Source organism: Fundulus heteroclitus, chromosome 12 (genome assembly GCF_011125445.2).
Source record: "Fundulus heteroclitus isolate FHET01 chromosome 12, MU-UCD_Fhet_4.1, whole genome shotgun sequence".
In the NCBI taxonomy this organism is placed as follows: domain Eukaryota; kingdom Metazoa; phylum Chordata; class Actinopteri; order Cyprinodontiformes; family Fundulidae; genus Fundulus; species Fundulus heteroclitus.
In genome coordinates, this window is record NC_046372.1 from 40,138,669 (window position 1) to 40,157,697 (window position 19,029).

Consider the following 19,029-nt stretch of genomic DNA (forward strand, 5'->3'; position numbering starts at 1 on the left):
CTCCCCAGGTGTGGCTGCTTATCCCCCCGTGATGGTAGAGAAGGCTGAGGGGTCTAGTTCTGAGGTCACGGTTCACAAGGGTGATGCTTTGCAGTCCCTCAAACTCAGTATGCCTATGCAGGAGACTGAACTGTGTAAGCAAAACAATATATATATATGGAATGTGTGCCCCCTTCTATAACCCCTTTTGTATTTTACTCCCATTTTCCTTTGGAATGCTTTGGTTTTTTCCCCGTATGTCAATAACACTTGTGAGACGGGTTCGTTGGGACTGTCTTAATTGAAAGTCTGTCGTCTTTCTCCATTTCTGACCAAGCAGTCGATTGCTTGGTCAGGATTTGGTGTGGGTGCTTCGTTTGGATCGCTGTGTGGGCTACTGACTGTGTTTTGGAACTAATCTCTGTGTTCTGTTGGTTGTTCTTTGGAGATGTTGCTGTTGTTTGCTGTGATGTGATCTCTGTAAGCATGAAAAGTCCACATTATGCTCTCCACCAGAAAAGAACAGCATAACCACTTGATGTGTTGCATGCAGGGTTCCTGCACTACCTGGCTTTTGGTTTGGCTCCAGGTCTCAATGAGGATGGAAAAAACACACCACAGCGCTAAATGATTATATCACCATATGCGAAATGGACTGTACCTGTACAGGACTTATCAAATCCTGAGGAACTGGGCAATATGGCCTAAAATCAATATTGAGATATATTTAGCACAAAAACAATAAATGGACGTTAACACTAACCACAATCATAATAGATGCAAATACCAACTACACCTGTTCCCCTAACAGGACACATAGGTTAAAGATTAAGTGATAATAATTACACTATGGAGCAGCTGCACCTTTACACATAGGTAACTGCATTAAGATGGACACACTAACTGATTCAGGTGCAGCCTGTGCCTCAAACACTTCACTCGCATCCATCTATTGAGCTCGGCAGCTTTAACTAGGTTTGTGCCGTCGTCAGTAGTAATATCAAGAAGGGCTTCTTCATTGATGTCCCGTGCAGACACCTTGTCCGACCACCTCCTCGGCATCGGCTGGAAAACACGTCGTCTCCAGCTCTCTGGCGCGCCGTCTCCATTCGTCATTCCTGTGATGTACAGGAACGGGTCCATCGTGCAGCTGAACCAGAGGTCAGATGTGGCTGCAACGTCTTTAATAGCAGCTCCTCGTCCTCCTCACACAGCTCTGTCGCCGACGCTGCTTAAACGTTTCAGATTTCCTTCATTCTCGCGGCCTCACCGTCTCTTCCACTTCCCGTTTCCCACTGGATGGGGCGGAGTCACGTGACTACAGACTGTACACTAGCGCTGCATCTTAAAGGGACAGGAGCATAGATAACCTATTCCTATAGAAACAACTTTTTCTTTTATTATTTTTAAATGCCGAAAATACCGACGTGGGCAAAATGATGTCGGTTACTGTAGTAAATTTCTGTCGGTAAAACTTCGGCGTATTGTCAGGCCTACCCCGCAGCAGTCATTCACATGCCGGTGGTGGTGAGATACTGTGTAGCCACAGCTGCCTTGGGGCGGACTGATGGAAGCGAGGCTGCCATACAGTCTGCGCCACCCTCTAACCACTGATGTAGTATATTATTACTGTTATTATAGCAAAACAAATGTTGCATCCGAGCAATGCATTTTGCACACATTGAGACTGAGATGAAAACCGCGATTCAACATATTTAGTATCTCTAGAGAAACATTTGTTTCCAAACATAAAAATATCTTAAAGTTGCTCAAAAAAAGCGGAGGGCTTTTTAATTGACCTTTTACATAAACCCTGGGCGTAGTCCTAATTTTAGTTAACATTGCAAAAGACCTAATTAACCCAAGTTGGTTTAAAAAATGGAGATTTACGGCAGAGATCCTTTCTCGTCTGGTCAGTCACAACTCGGTGCAGTCCCAAATTTTGAGTTGCTTTTCCTATTTTACAAAAATAGGAAACCTAGTTTTGCAAAATAAATATGATCTCGTATTGAAGAAGACTTTCCGACCATCAACTCGTAAGAAACGCTGAAAAAACGTAAAAAGAGCCAGGAACCTGATTGTCTGGAGTCTTGGAATGTGTAGGAACCCTGCAGGTGTCTCTGTCCCTCAGGGATGTGGTGTAACGGCTTCATAAATACTGATGTTTCACAGCACAGACCCAAGAAGCTTTGTCCATTAACACGTTTAACCAACATTACCAGAATGAGCACAGCAACATCTTCCTTGTTGTTATTGAACAACTCCTGTTGTAAATCATGTGGCGAGGAACAGTCTTCAGTCTGGCCTACGTTCTCTCACTCCAGCCAACCAGAAGCCGTCTCTGGAGATGGAAAACGAGGAAAAGATTCGGCTGGAGGCCCGCCGGCGTCTGGAGGAGCAGCTCAAACAGTACAGGGTCCAGAGACAGAAGGAGAGGGTGAGTGAATGCTCTCCGTGCTCTGGGCCGCTTTTATTCCCGTCTCAGATTAATCCAAATTTATCCAAGCTCACTCAAAACTTCAAGGCCTAATTTAAATATAATTGTTATGCATGTAGTCTGATTTTTTTTTTTATATATATAATTTTCTTTTTTACACAAACAGTGGTAAATAAAGCAGGCGTTCCCAAAATGTAGGTTCACGAGACATCGCGTGGCAATGATGATCCTAATGTTGATCCTAATGGACCTAATGTTTGCCTTTAATCATGCAAAATCCTTTTTTTTCCTCCTAAATATATCCAATTTACCTCAAAACCTTTTGTGTGAAAACTTGCTCCTCTGTGGCCAATAGTTTATTTTCTTTAATCTACAATGACCCTCATTAAATTTTTTGGTGGGGAAATTAAGAGATTAAAGTAATAATATTAGGTGTACAACAATAAAGAACATTATATTATGAGAACAAAGTCAGACAGTTGTTTACAATGTGCTAAAAAGATTTAGTATTTTTGTATTTGTGAAACCGATACCAACGTAAAACTTTAGAAGATGCTCAACATTCCTCGTTCTAACACGGCGGGGAAGACTTTCACTCCTTTTCTGTAAGAGTTCTGATAAAATTACTTCTTTATTTATTGCTTTTATTCTCATTATTTCCTCACAAAAAAAGCCTGCGCCAGAAAGGGGGTCACTAGTCTGGCTGTGTTATTCTGTGGGCTGCAGGTTAAAACGTTTGGGAACCCCTGAAATGGAGCATGTTAGAAAATATTTAAACCCCTTGAACTCATTCACCTTTTTTTCCACAATGTTTTTTTTTTTTTTTGGTAATTTTCTTTAGATTTTGTGTAAAACTTGTGCATTATTGTGAACTCTCTAAACGAGTATAAAGGAAAAGCTGAGAAGTGTGGCTTACAGTTGTATTCAGGCCTCATGAATCATTGAGGAACCACCAATGACGGCTCCAGGTCTGTTGCAGTGTGTCCTGATCTTTGCACATCTAGAGGCTGAAATATTTTCCCCGTAATTTTATTTATTTTTGGGTCAGTCAGATGGGATGGAGATTATTTGTGAATATTATTTTTCATGTTTTATCCCAGATTTTCAGTTGGATTTAAATCTGAACTTTTACCTGGACATTCTAGTAAATAAGGCCTCCGTTCCCACTGCAGGCAAATGTGGTCCAAATAAAACATTTTACGGATCAAGTGAGCAGGTCAGGTGTTTTAGACCCAGTGGGGACGGTCAGATCTGAGCTTTTCAAGTCACGTTTGAGCCACTTCCACATGTGTTCCTGAATCCGATTCGTATCTGATCAACAAAAATCCGATCTGATGTTAGACCTCATTATTATATGCAGCAAAACTTTGACTGTGCCAAGCTAAGGGTTTGTTTCTATATTGTAGTCGTCCATCTGAGCAATTCTAAAAACAATCCAGACTTGGGTATTAATACGTTTTATGATTGTTTTTATTTTCCAGGCTCACCGTAGCAGTACTAAAAGCAGGCCCTTCAGTACTCTGGATCCTGAACTAATGCTGCATCCGGAGGCGCTACCACGGGCCAACACTCTTGCCATGACCAAGGAGTATTCTTTCCTCAGGACCAGCGTTCCACGTGGCCCCAAACTGGGGAGCCTGGGAATCCCCCCTTCAAAGGACAAGAAACCCAGATCACCACGTCCCAGTAAAATTCATTCGTTGGCAGACTACAAGTCTCCTGAGAGTGATGGAGGGGGAGGGAGCGGCGGAGGCGGTGGTATCACCACGTCAGATGTCAGCCAGGGCTCCCTTCGGTCCTCCATCAGCTCCGTGTCTACCCTGTCTGAAGTCAACACGTCAGAGAGCAGCACCTGTGAGACGGACACAAAGACTAGTTCTTCACTTCAGCTCAGTGACAATCTGTCAGAAATCGATGGCAGTGAGGCAGGAGCAAAGCCGGGGAACGATGGCAACGACAGTGACAGCTCTTCCTACAGCAGCGTGTCCACAAGGGGAACCTACGGCATGCTCTCTGCCGCAGTGGAAAGGCAACAAGGGCCGTACACGGTGGAGGGGAGGGAGATTGCCCCCGAGGCCATGGGTCAGTTCCCGTCTCTACAGGAAGTGCTTCAGGCAGCAAGCGATGAGCAGCATCTGCTGGAGATGGAGCAGGAGAGGGAAGGGACGGCAGAGCCCCGCAGCCGGAGGGACAGCTTCTCCAGCAGGTGCTTTTCTTTTCTTCACTTCAACCTAATTCTAGGTTTCATTGAGCAGACTGACACAGAGGGTTTGTTTTTTCTTCTAACTTTTGCACTTTACAATATTTCTGTGATTCAGTGTTTCTTTGGAGAGTTCAGTGATGGGTCACGATGAAATGCTGCAGGTGCTAAAAGAAAAAATGAGGCTTGAAGGGCAACTGGAATCCTTGTCATCTGAGGCCAGTCAGGTAATATAAAACTGAGCAATAATCTCGTGTTGATGTCCCTTCCACATAGGATATATGTTCGTTTATATATCCATTAAGTTAGCACTTCTGACCAAAATAATTAGGAAATTATTAAAAGTCACACAGAGTAACTTTTTAACACGTTTTTTTTAATCACGCAAAATAAGAATAGCTGAGACTTCCTATGTAATTCAATCAAGTAAGAGGTCGGGACAATAAATATGAGCCTGACAGTAATATTGACTGTTTACCCATTTTAACCCCAATGCTGAACCTGGCTGTTAGTAATATTTTATTTAATAAACTGGACTTTGTAGTTTTCTGGCCGCAAATAATGGTTCAAACTACAACTTTGAAAACCACTGAGCTTCTTTCCAGACTAAAACAAACTTACCTTAAGTTTCAGTAACATGTACAATACACAAAAGCAAGCCAAAAAAAAAATGCTGCAGACATTTTAAACTTAATTTAGCCTGTCAAAGTAGCATTTAGCACATTGTCGTATCTAGCATCATTAAAACCACAGTCTCCATTGTGGATGAGAAAAATCCTTATTCCAACCCTGGCATTTCAAACAGGCTGCCGCTGTTTACCATCATTTTCATTTAGAAAGAAGCTGTACGCTCAAAAGAATAAAACTATCATCTTACATACTCTCATTTTCTCACTGCCTGAATTAGTAGACATAAGTTCAAAGTAAAAAGTAACCTACTTTGTCTTAATGCATCTTACAGAATAGAGGCACATCACAAACCAAGAGCCAAATGTATATACGTAAATGTCATCAAATAAAGTTAACTATGAAAGGAGTGATAGGAAAGCCACAAAAAAATAGAAAATTACAAAACTTGCTCCATTTAAATGATCTAATCCCATTGAATGAATTTAAAGCCATGTTAAAATGTCATGTAATTGAAAAATGTAACTGCCCTATGTGACCTGTCTTTTCCTCTATGTGAGATTTTATCTATGTTGTACTTTTGTTTGTGTTTTAACTGGTGTGCCGTCTTGGCCAGGTCTCCCTCGAAAAAGAGATCTTAATCTCAAGGGACTTCCTGGTTAAATAAAGGTTAAATAAAATAAAAAATAAGATGCTGTTTATATTGCTCTAAAGACGGGTGTCAGTAAATGTTAGTTAATTTTCCTGGTGCACGCCACACATAAGGTTTAGTCACACTGGAAACACCAGGGAGACTTGGCTTGGGTGCTCTAACTAGACGCTCTTTCCTCTAGGCTCTCAAAGAGAAGACAGAGCTTCAGGCCCAGCTTGCTACAGTGAACGCTCAGCTGCAGGCTAAAAAACAAGAGGCTGAGAGCAGCCAGGAGAGGCAGAGCGCTCTCACCACAGAGGTCGGCACGCTGCGACAAAACTGCAGCCAGCTAGAGAAGGCCATGGTGGAGCTCCAGGGCAGCTTGGAGAGCAAGAACGCCAGTTTGACTTCTCTAAGCAATGACCTGAAAGTTTCTGAAGAGCAGTACAACAGGCTGATGGCGAAGGTCGAAGAGCTGCAAACCACTATGACTTCGAGGGACAGCGCGGGTGATTAACGCAGACCCGTAGAGACAGGCATGTTTGGGAAAGCCGGCCTGTGTTTTTAAATCTCGTCGTGTGTTTTTTGCAGTTCACGACTTGCGTCAGCAGATGGGAGGCCTTCAGAGTCAGCTACAGCAGGTCCAGCTGGAGCGCAACACCCTGCAGAGCCGACTGAAGACCTCACAGGCGGAGATCGACTCCCTCCAGCAGGTCAGGCAGTGGTACCAGCAGCAGCTGGCTCAGGCTCAGGAGGCGAGGGTGCGACTGCAAAGTGAAATGGCCAACATGCAGGTAAGACCCAGCGGCGTGGCACTGAACAAGCAGCTAATTGACGCGGGGGCAAAGGTGACTGTTGCTTTTAACGTCTTTCCGTCTTTCAAAGGCCGGGCAGATGAATCAGTTCGGTGTCATGGAACATCTGAAGCTGGAAAACGTGACACTTTCCCATCAGCTGACCGAGACCCAACACCGTTCCATTAAAGAGAAAGAACGCATTGCTGTACAGCTGCAGAGCATTGAGGTATATTGTCTTATCGTCCCTTTTTTATAAAAGAAAAAAACAACTAATTGGGTTTGGGACTGGATTTGAATTCTTGCTCTGTGATGCAGGCAGACATGCTGACCCAGGAGGCTGCCTACAAGCAGATCCAAGATGCCAAAACCATGGTGGAAGACGATCTGCAGCACAAACTGGAGGAGTTTGAGGAAGAACGAGAGCGCTTGATAAAGCTCGCTAACACAGCCACAACCCTGGAAAGGGAACTTGAGCAGGTAGTCATTGCAAACTGAAGAGACACAAGAGTTTTTAATCCTGATATGAGCAGTAACGATTGCGCCCTCCTCCAAACTACAACTTCCATTTCTCTGTTTCAGGTGAAGGTAACACTTTCCCAAAAGGACTTGCAGCTGCAGTCCCTTCAGAAGGAGCATCTGGAGTTGATGCGGCAGCTGACAACGACTCAGGAGAACCTCCAAACCAAAGAGCAGTCCATCAACCAGCTGGAAGCCAGATACCAGGAGCTGGAGGCGCAGCTGGCCGAGCTGCAGACGGACGGCGCCGCTAAGGACGACACCATCCAGTTTCTCCAGAACGAGAAGATCGTCCTGGAGGTGGCGCTACAGGCAGCCCGGGCCGATAAGAGCCAGCTGGATGACGGAGCCGAGCGGCTGGGCGAGGACGTTCTGGCGGCCTCCGAAGTACTGGACCAGCTCAGACAAGAAGTCCAGATCAAAGCCAATCAGGTAAGAGACGGCACGGACGGATTTGTCACAGCTGAAACGCTTTAATGGGGTCGTCTATTTAAAAGTGCTTCAAAAATGTGCAGATTGAGACTCTACAACAAGAAAACAACTCCCTGAAGAAACAAGCCCAGAAATTAAAGGAGCAGTTCCTGCAACAAAAGGTAACGACTGTTCCTCTTTTAATCTTGACTGCATAGATTTTCTTCCTTTTTGGTAAAATCTAAAGATGGGACTTGGATTCAGAAACATTTCTCCTAAATCTCCAGCAGGGTAATGCTGATGGTGTTGTGGGAGGATGTATTGTGGAGCCAAATGGCAGTCAGACTCTCTGAAGAATGCCTAAAGTGCTAGTTGACATGCCTCACAGAATGGAGCAACGGCTCCTTTATTGCTCTGACAAGCTGTCGCAGAGTGGGGGCAATTGATTGACAGAACAACAAAAAAAGTTCAATGTACTGTATCTTTTTAAAGTTTGTGCTTTTGTGGAAGCCTCAGCACTGGTGTTTAGCTTTCAGCTGACGGTGATGGCTTTAGTGACGGTGCTGCCTACCAATCTGCGCTCGGTACAGCGACTGAGAGCTTGAACGGCAACAAACACCATCTTGTCACGTGTGCCGTCTCCTGAAAAGCACAAGGCAGCATCTTAACTAGTTTTGTTACTTCACCTAAGCAAGAATAGTTTTTAGCTTTATTTTTCAAACACTACACACGACCCACAGGAGCAATTTTATCCGCAAAAACACCTGTAAAGCAAAAATAAATAGACTTTGTATTTTACAGACTCTGCATCAAGAGGACAATTATTTGTGTTTTTTGTAATCTTTTGGTTGTTATAAAATGAACACTGGGCAGGAGCCTGAAGCTCTGTCCGAATACCTCTATTGGGTAAAGACTCTTCAGGCAAAGCGGAAGTGCGTCAGCAGTCGGCATGATAGATGTTGTCCGAATAGTGCAGTCAGTAAGAAAGGAGGTTGGAGAAGGAGCCTGGATGCTTCCTCTCAAAGCTTATTTAGCATAGGAACCTCACAATGTCCCTTACCGGTGCTAAGGAGCTACAAGGAATCCCACAATCCTTTGCGTGACATGACGTATAAGCACAGCCACTACAAAGAGCGCATACTTTGTAGTTAATTTTCAGAAATGCTGTAAGCCCGGATTTGACTCTCATCATCAACGTGTGTTTCCATCACATAATGATACCGGAGCTAAAGGCCGAAATCGTCACAGCAGCCCGAAGCTCCTTTCCTTCCCACAATAGAGTTCTTACTGTTGACCTAATGGAAGGTCAAGGAGCAGCAGCTATAATTGGAGGTGTTCGGATAGACGTGTTATAAAAGTACTTTCAGTTAGATTCATCCAGAGATTTCCCAAAACAGATCTTAACCTGTTTCTACATGTTTTACATAAATGGAGACCAGTTCTGTCTCCTAGAGATAAATGTGTTTTAGTGTCAAATACACTATATTGCCAAAATTATTTTTTTCCCACATCTAAATTATGGAAAATCAGGTGCTCTAATCGCGCCATGGCCACATGTGTATAACATCAAGCCCCGAGGACCGCAGTCTGTTTCTACAAACATCTGTGAGCAAATGGGTGGATCTCTGGACCTCAGAGAACTCCAGGGTGTTACTGTGATAAGATGCCCCCTGTGCAACAACTAAATATTCCCCAGTCAACTGTCTGTGGTATCCTAACAAAGTGGAAGCGATTGGGAACAACACTAAATGATCTAGGAAGTGGTAAGGCCACATAAACTGATTATCCATTAGGGGCAGCAGACACTGAGGCGCATAGTGTCCAGAGGTCCTGGACTTTCTGCAGAGTCAATCACTACAGAAATCCAAACTTCATATGGCCTTTAGATTAGCTCAAGAACAGCGCAGAGAGCTCCATGGAATGGGTTTCCATGGTCGAGCAGCTGCATCCAAGCCATACATCACCAAGTGCAATGCAAAGCGTCAGAAGCAGTGGTGTAAAGCATGTCGCCACTGGACTCTAGAGCAGTGGAGACACGTAATCTGGAGTGACAAATCTTGGTTCTCCATCTGGAAATCTGATGGACGAGTTTGGGTTTGGCAGTTCCCAGCAGAACGGAGCTGACTGCGTTATGCCAAGTGTAAAGTTTGGAGGAGGGGGGATTATGGTGTGGGGTTGTTTTTCAGGAGCTGGGGTTGGCCCCTTAGTTCCAGTTAAATGAACTCTGGATGGTTCAGCAGACCAAGACATTTCGTACAACTCCATGCTCCATACTTTATAAGATCAGTTTGGAGACGGCCTCTTCCTCTAACACGACAGTGCCCCACAAAGCAAGGTCCATAAAGACTGGGATGGGAGAGTCTGGTGTAGATGAACTTGACTGGCCTGCAGAGTCCTGACCTCAACCTGATAGAACACCTTTGTGGTGAATTAGAGCGAAGACTGAGAGCCAGGCCTTCTCATCCAACATCAGGGTCTGACCTCACAAATGTGCTTCTGGAAGAATGGTCAAAAAATCCCATAATCACTCCTGAACCTTATGGACAGCCTTCCCAGAAGAGTTAAAGCTGTTCTAGCTGCAAAGGGTGGATCAACATTATATTGAACCTCTATGGATTAGGAATGGGATGTCACTTCAACTCATATGTGAATACTTTTGGCAATATGATGCATATAGACTCTAGCTGAAAACCTAAGGGCCTTGCAAGGTTTCTAGCTGAATCTGGGATGAGGATGGTAAACTTGGTCCTAGAACAACCCAGAAGCTGTTATTCCAAAACAAACATAACAGATGCACTTAGCAACAAAGAGCTTACACTTTGGACACCTGTCCTGTGGGTTGGTAGAACTAAAACCGTAGAACTAGAAATGATAGTGGTAATCCTAAATCAGCAAAGGTTTAGTCTTGATTTAGTCAGAATGAGCTTCATTGGCCTGGTTTGTGCACACATACAAGTTTTTGACCTTGAATCCACTTTGGTCTTAAAGTTCAGACATTTTACATATAAATATCTAAAATCTGGTGAGAAATTAAGTTTTTTTTTTTTTATTATTTAATTACAGACAATGAGGAAAATAACGTTGTTACTCTTTATACAGTCTTATGCTAATGACTGGTTTCATCTGCATCTGACCCAAGCTCACAGATGATCCAATAGGATTCTAACGGTGTCGTTTGGTTAAAAGGGCTTTTGCGTTTAACGTCCCTGAAGAGGGAAACAAACTTCATCGATGTTTTGTCTAAACCTTTTAAGTGGACCGAAAATGTTGTTTACCCCACAGGTGATGGTGGAAGCGTACCGCCGGGATGCCAGCTCAAAGGAGCAGCTCATTAGTGAGCTCAAATCCACCAAAAAGCGTCTGATAGCCGAAGTGAAGGACCTGAAGCAGGAGCTGCTAAGCGTCCACGGCGAGAAGCAGAAAGCGGAGCTGGAGCAGGCCCGGTTACAGAAGGAGGTCGCCAGAGTCCAGGAGCAGATGAGCAATATGGAGGCCCACCTGCAAGCCATTCAGACGGAAAGGGATCAGCTTGAAACCCAAATTCAGGTGCTGTCATTTATCCAGCTCCACTTTTCTGAGCAGATTTCCAGGCTGTCAGGAGTGTGTTGTTGTAAAGGAAAATATCTCGTTTCCCGTCCTTACCCAGTCTCTACAGTTTGATCAGAACCATCTAGCCGCAGTGACTCAAGAGAACGAGAGCCTGAGAAAACAGGTGGAGCAAATGGAGGGGGAAGCCAAAAAGTGAGTCATGGCGCTGCTGAGAGACTTCAGGAGTTTGAAACATTCCCACAGAAATGATTAATGTACATCTTTGAGCTTTATTTATAAACACAAACACAGCATGGTTCTTATACAACGTCCCATCATCCCATATCAGCCAGTACGTGGGATTGAAGGTTAATGTGTACATTTACATCCACATCCTAATTATAAATATATATTTTTGAAGGAGCACAGTCTGCCCACCAGCATCCAGCCCATATGTTCTTCTGGCAGAGCAGCCTAGTTAATTCTCTTCATGTGCATGGAAACAGGGCCATCTCAGAGCAGAAGGTGCGCATGAAGAGGCTGGGAACAGATCTGACCAGCGCTCAGAAGGAGATGAAGGCCAAACACAAAGCCTACGAGAATGCTGTCGGCATTTTGAGCAGAAGGCTCCAAGAGGCTCTGACTGACAAGGAGACAGCAGAGGCGGAGCTGGTCAAACTCAGGGCCCAGGTGTCAGATGGCGGAAACAGCCCGGCCTTACAGGCAAGTCGATAAATCTTTCTAGTTCCTATATGAACCGGCGTATTGAGCACACAGCCATGCTCCCAGCCTCAGGTGCACCATTGATCTTAATGTCTCATAACACAGCTATTAGCAGGGGTTCCTAGTCTAGGTAAATGTGTTTTTATTTATTTCATCAGGAAAAGATTGAGGCTCTGCAAGCTGAGCTGCAGGCTGTGACCAAGAGCAAGACCATGTTAGAAAAGGAGTTGCAGGAAGTGATCAATCTCACCTCCACAGAGCTGGAGGATTATCAGGAGAAGGTTATGGAGCTGGAGGATGAGGTGAAATAACACATCAGTGTCACTTCAGGGTTTTGCGATATATATTAAAAAAAAAAAGTTGTATTTTATTAGATTTTCTCAATGACTTCATTGTTTTCACAGCTCCAGGAGTCGCGCTGCTTCAAGAAGCGGATCCGGAAGTTGGAAGACGCCAACAAGAAGCTGGCTCTTGAGCTGGAACATGAAAAAGGGAAACTTGCCGGTTTGTCGCAGTCCCACAATGCACTGCGGGAGCACGCTAACATTTTGGAGTCTGCCTTGGCAAAGAGGGAGGCAGATCTCGTCCAGCTAAACTTGCAGGTGACAAATGCGTCTCGGTATGGAGAATGGATGCGAGTGGTTGGCTGCGTCGGTGGTTCTAAAGGGACACGGCTTCACCTGTTTTCTGCAGGTCCAAGCTGTTCTCAAGAGGAAGGAGGAGGAGGACCAACAAATGAAGCAGTTGGTTGGAACTTTACAGCTTGCTTTGGAGAAAGAGAAAACCAAAGTGAAAGACCTGAAGGAACAGGTAGGATGGTTATCCGGGTGAGGTTGGATGGAAGCAGCAGCATGTGTATTTGGGTAAAATGATCATTAAACTCCTAAAGATTTAAATTCACTGTGGCGACCGAGCCGTGCTGACATACTAACATCAAAGGAGCTCAGCTTCTGGATCACGGGCAAAGAAACTGTCTCCTCCTCTGTTTTTTTTTTTTTTTTTTTTTTTTTTTTTTTTTTTTTTTTTTCAAATTTGTCATTTTATTCAAACAAACTTGTCAAAATCAGACTTAGCAGAAGAGTTCTTGGTTCAGCAGATTATTGCTTGTAAAATAGTAATAATATTAGTATAATCTTTAATTGTCACTTGGACACCATAGTTACAACTTTTTTTTTTTTTTTTTTTTTAGCTGAGTTGTTGGACTTCTTGTCATGTAACGGGTAATTTTGTTACATGATATTCGTTTGCAATAAATGTTTGTTTAAAACTAAAGAGCAACTTTGGATAATTAGGAAATTTCCGGTTTACAAAATTTGAGTTGCACAGTATTTAAAATTGCCATCACCACATTAATGTGAGCGCTATGGAAATGCTTAGCTGTAATATTTGGTTAGTCTCTTGTTAAGTGCCATGCTGTTACACCTTGCGTTCAGCAGTTTTAGCCTGTTGGATGGACTGTTGTTACTTACGGTGGGTTTTCAGTGGCCAAGCTGCTACAGCTCACAAAGAGTGGTGGGGACATTGTGATAAAGATAAAGGAAAGGGTCAGGAAAATGGGGGTTAATCATAATCTTCATAATGTCATCGCGATATTCTCATCATTATGTGTTCTCCTGGCATTTTGCAACACCATATAGGATAAATATTACTTATTCTTTTTCATGGTCAGATGCTAAAGATCAAAAGCAATTAGGTGCTACAGCTGATTTTGTAAGGTAAACTTGGAGGAGGAAGGTTTCTACCTTCCTGTCCATTTAGAATCTATCTAAACATGTGATCAAACCAGATTAACTCAGTGTCTGTTAACAGGAGCGTTTGAGCTCAGACTTAATACAAAACATCACAGGGAGGCACCTACTGCTATAAAAAAAACTTGAAATTTATTTTTTTTAGTTCTGTGTCATAACATCACTTTCTTTTATTCTTATTTAAAATGTTGAGATTTTGTAAAACTTTCTCATCCTTTCAGCTTGTAACTATACAATGTGTCCCATAGGTGGCAGCAGCAAAGGCGGAGGCAGCCCATAATAGACGGCACTACAGGGCAGCCATGCTGGAGCTGTCTGAGATCAAGAAGGACTTGCAGGCCAAAGAGGACCTGGTTAAAGCTCTGCACAGCGAGGCTCAGAAATTACAGTAGGTCCACTACGCTCTGACTGCCGATAACGTCGCATTAAAAGAATGCCCGTTTGATTTAGTTGTGTTGCATGGTCCATAAGTGCCGCACAGTTGACTTCCGGGGTATCACTCTGTGCAGGGCTCAGGACGACCAGCACGCTCAGGATGTCTCCAGGTTCCAACAGGAGCTTGCTGAGGCTCATTCTCAGCTCCAGATCCTACGAAAACAGCTTGATGAGGAACTATCGAAGCAGCCCCTCACCAACCAGGAGGTATAAACTCCCCCTACCTAAGATCTAAAATCAAAGAAAAGCTGCAATATTCCTTCACTTGTTTTTCAAATAAAGCTAAGCTTGTCCGATCCTGTTCCTCGTGTAGCTTGCAGAACTGTATACGACAGTAGACTTTGCTTGTGCAAGCTTTCACTTTTATAAAAAAAAAAAAAAACTGATTCAGTTTTTCTGCAGCTCACCGCTCGCTGTAGATCAAATATCTCTGAGTTGCATGGGACGTCTAACATTTTCTGCTGATTCAGGTTGAGGACCTGAAGTGGGAGGTGGAGCAGAGACAGAGGGAGATTGAAGCCCAGAAGCAGCAGCTAGAGATGATGGAGCAGTGCCAGCACAGAGAGCTGGACAACTTGCAGGTCGCTCTGCAGGCAAGCATTCCCTTTTTGTTTCTCAGATTTACTCGCACAACTTTACATGATAGTTTGCTGCTTAAGCAACGTTAAAATCAAATGGACCGTGGGCGTTTCACGGAGAAGGGGGTTGAAGAGAGCTAACTCCTAATTTGGCAGGAAGACAAGAAATTATATTGTTTCTGCTCGGTCTCATTCCCGCTGCCTTTTGTTTTTGTAAAGTATTTGAAATCTAAAGGGAACCTGTCTGCTTCAGAACATCAAGGTGGAGCTGGACACTGTGCAGGAAGAGCTGAGCAGCACCAGAAAGGACAAGTTCATGCTGCAGGCCAAAGTGGGTGAGCTGAGAAACAGCATGAAGACCGTCCTCCTGCAGAACCAGCAACTCAAACAGGACCTCAAGCAGAGTCGTCTCAGGAAGGTAAAGCGCAGCTGTTGTGATGCAGTGCTGTGTAGGAGCTGCATGCTGGGGTGACTAAGCGTGTCCCTGTGTTTATGTTGTTGGAGCAGCAGCGCATGGAGTTGAAGAGTGAGGGGAGCCCCTCAAACCCAGTAACCCCAGTTAAGATCCCAGACTGCCCGGTTCCTGCTTCACTGCTTGATGAACTATTGAAGCCGTCAACGTCTGTAAACAAGGAACCCCTGAACAACCTGCACAACTGTCTGCGACAACTCAAGTAAGCTAATTCTGATGTCTAAAAGACTGTGTCCAATCTGCTTACCTTATTAGTATGACCCTTGAACATTTCCACATTATGGCACAGTACATCCACAAACTTAAGGGAAATTTATTGGGATTTTATGTTGCAACTCACAAAGCAGAACATAATTGGGAAGAGGAAGACCATTTTTTTTTTTATTTCAAATTTTTCATAAATAAAGATCAGGTAAGTTTGATGTGTGTTTGTATTCACCCTGTTGTATTCACGCAGTGTTGTAGTACTTGAGTCCGAGACTCGAACTAGAGTCCGAGTCATTAGCTAAATTTAGAGACTCGTGACTTGACTTGGACTTGAGCACTGATGACTCGAACTTGGACTCGGACTCCTACATTCAGGTCATTCTGACTCGGAAATTGAGAAAAAGACTCGACTTCTTTTTTCTATATCATTAGGCTATAGTTTTAATATGTCATTAGAATATTATTTGGTGTATGATTTTAATATCTAAATTATTAGTGCAATGTGGTGGAGTGTGGATTTTTCTTTTAGTTTAAAAACATGTAGGCTATGCTTACTTTAGTGTGGAACTTGGACTCGACTTGATCAATAGTGACTCGACTCGGACTTGACTCAGATTTTTTTTTAATGACTTGACTCGGACTTGAACACTGGAGACTCGAACCTGGACTCGGACTCGAGGCATAGTGACTTGACCACAACACTGCTCTGACGGTTGCACTTCTTGAGTGTATGCATGTGTATCAGAGGTCAACCAATTAGGAAATGTTGTTCACTTGTGTTTTATTTAATCGGAGTACAAATCCAGCTGTTCTGCAAAGGCCTCAGAGGTTTGTTAGAGAACAAACAGCATCATGAAGAGCAAGGAACAGCGCAGACAGGGAGAAAGTCATGTTGACGTTTAAAGCAGGGTGAAAGTCCTGTTACGGCGGGCTCCCAGATGGTTAAAAATCAATGCGTTGACTCACATCAGTTGAATGCGGTTGCGGGTCCGGTCACAGAGGTCGTGCGGCGCTGCAAAAAATTCCGCAAGAAGGAAGTTTGAGCGGATGTCGTAGTGTTTACCGGATCAAGCTCCTGATTTTTACGAGCTAAACAAGAAATGTCGGGGGCTATACAGGATAGAGTTCTGGTAAATTTCAGAATGAAATCACTGCACCAACTTAACTAGCTTGACTAGTGTAAACAAAACAGCGACACAGAAACACCTTCAGGGGTTGTTGCAGTTTGTCAAAATCTTTATAGGATACATAGCAAACAGGTGGAAGAAGGTTAACAGATCAGATGAGATAAAAAATGTACTTTGTTTAATCACGTGTTGCTGAAAACAAACTGCACATTAAGCCAAACACACAGTCCCTACAGTGAAACATGATGGTGGCAGCGTCGTGCTCTGGGGGATTTCCTGGGGACATGGAAGCTGGTTAGAGATGAGAGTATGAGCCCAACATGAGAACAAAAGCTGTTAGGGGCTGTAGCAGACGGGATAGGAGGTTCACCTTCCAGCAGAACAACGACCCTACATATACAGCCAGAGCTATAATTAAAGGGTTCAGTTGGGAGCCTATTCATGTGATAGACTTACCCAGTTTAAAATCAAGACCTCAGTGCATGTTTTTTTTTCCTCTTTTTTCTGTGTTAGCATCTTCTGTTAAGAAAGATTGAAAATCATTTATCACTTCACAACAGCGGCTCAACTTGGCCTTGTTGTGTCACGTCAGATTCATTCAGTGTTTGTGTTCGTAACATGACAAAATGTGAAAAGGTTTTAGAGCGGCATGAATAGTTTGTGCAAGGCACCATAAAACCTGTTGCCACATGGTGCTTTGACATTAAAGCAGCCTGTCTGTTGTTGCTCCTAGGGAGGAGATGGACAGCCTGCAGAGGCAGATGGAGGAGCACACAGTCACTGTACACGAATCCATGAACTCATGGACAAACGCCGAGGAGGGACTGGCTCAACTGGGATTTCTAAACAATATCTCCAACTCGCCAAGCACTGTAAAGCGTGTCGTGGAAAACAATAATGAAGCAGAACAGCAGCAATCATAACTACAGAACCTTTTTCAGAGGAAGTGGGGAGTATTATCCACCAAGGCACTTTTGAACCCCTTTAACCCCTTTCTCTTAAATTGCTGCCAACATTTGGCATTCCTCCCATCAGCACACTTGTGCTTTTACATAATAATACTTTCTATACCATAGCTTTATTCTATTGTTTTTATTTTGTGGGTTAAATTTGTGTTATACATTTGTCACATTTATTTATTTAAATTGAATGAATTTGAATGTTTGAAATTAACCTTATCCTTATGAGGATCCCCCCCATCTTCGGTTTTGTTCTAATTGTTTCAGAAATGGTGTTAAGGTTTTCTCACAAATTAGCAGTTCACTAGATTCCAGTAAGTCCCCCTCCTTGTAAAAATCGGTTTCATTAATGCCGTTTAACGAAGAAACCATCGTTTTTAAAGTGTTGTTGACGACAAACTACAAGCTGTTCTTCCATTTACTCGTGCCTGTTTACTTGTGATGTTGCACATCTATTGTTTTCCTGAAATTGTTCTGCATTGCTGATTTGTAATGAAACTGTATCACTCCTGTTCGTAAATATGTCATGTACAGTTAAGCTCAGATATGTTTCGATTTCCTCTTCTTAAAATGGAGCATTTGTTTGTCAGGTAATCATATCATCCTTAATTTCTGAACTGTAAAAAATGTTTCTCAGTTATGTCTGCCTAACATAGACTGCGGTAATTTGTATGCAAAAAAAAAAAAAGGCCTTAAGCAATGTTCGAAATGCTGTATGGGACTAAGTTTTGTGGAAGGAGTGTTTTTTTTGTTTTTTTTCTTTGTTTGTTTTTTTCTTCTTCTCTCTCTCTGGTCAAGGTGTGTGCAAAATGAGATGTTATTGTATAGGTGAACTAATTCCTTGCTGAAGAGCTGTTTATTGTAAGTAAAACACACAAAGTGACATTGCACACTAGATGATTAAAACTCAACTGACAAAAGACAAGCTGTAAAAATGAAACGAAGTTACATCTAATAACCGGAGGTGCAATTGCTTGTTTATTTTTGATTGTTACATTTGGTACTTAGCAAAAAACAAATGGGATTTACCAAAAGATGTTGAAACTGTTGTTTCTGGGGTTATGGGAGTGCACTGGTTTTTCAGAGGCTAATGTATAAATACATGTCCTTTTTGTAATTTTGTTGGGACAAAAATCTAATTCATAAACGATCTGATGGTAAATCAACTAGGATTTCAATATTGTAATTGCATCTGCATGCAGTTGTGCTGCAGCCCTCCTGTTTCTGGACTACTACGATCTGTCATATGCCGATGTATTCTTGTAAAGTATAAAAGGGACAAATAATATTAAATCTATGCCTATTTGGGGTATTAATAGCAAATGTACTCAGACTATACCATAAAATTATTTTGGACTGTTTGCATACTTATCCTGGTTGTGTTTTCCCCCCCAAAGACTAGAATTGTTCCTGATTAAGAATTTGTGTTGGAAAAATGTCATTGCATTCATGATAAAGAAAATTGCACTATTTAATTTCCTGTGTTCCTTTGCTGTGTGTGTTTTTTTGTTTTGTTTTGCTTTTTGTGGTTCCCTTTTTATTAGTCAACATAAAGCAATAATTTTGTTAAATATTCTCAGTGTAAGTAAAATAAAAGCTCAGATTCTTTTGTTTTAAAAAAAATACAACCTTATTGGAGAGAATTTAGTTTATT

The 19,029-nt window shown here is 42.9% G+C and overlaps 1 protein-coding gene across 1 annotated transcript in view; it reads left to right on the top strand.

Annotated features, from left to right (window-relative positions):
- Positions 1–18,850, top strand: part of golga3 (golgin A3) — a gene marked incomplete in the record, with an annotated part of 23,637 nt that extends 4,787 nt beyond the window's left edge. The window contains 22 exon segments of the mRNA XM_036144602.1: positions 1–134; positions 2,304–2,416; positions 3,898–4,622; positions 4,735–4,843; positions 6,077–6,383; positions 6,466–6,668; positions 6,760–6,897; positions 6,987–7,148; positions 7,251–7,619; positions 7,703–7,780; positions 10,881–11,144; positions 11,245–11,339; positions 11,633–11,849; positions 12,008–12,151; positions 12,254–12,451; positions 12,543–12,659; positions 13,846–13,985; positions 14,107–14,239; positions 14,503–14,625; positions 14,864–15,028; positions 15,118–15,284; positions 17,150–18,850. Of these exon segments, the coding sequence (XP_036000495.1) occupies positions 1–134; positions 2,304–2,416; positions 3,898–4,622; positions 4,735–4,843; positions 6,077–6,383; positions 6,466–6,668; positions 6,760–6,897; positions 6,987–7,148; positions 7,251–7,619; positions 7,703–7,780; positions 10,881–11,144; positions 11,245–11,339; positions 11,633–11,849; positions 12,008–12,151; positions 12,254–12,451; positions 12,543–12,659; positions 13,846–13,985; positions 14,107–14,239; positions 14,503–14,625; positions 14,864–15,028; positions 15,118–15,284; positions 17,150–17,339 (4,291 nt within the window).
- Between the last annotated feature and the right edge of the window lie 179 nt (positions 18,851–19,029).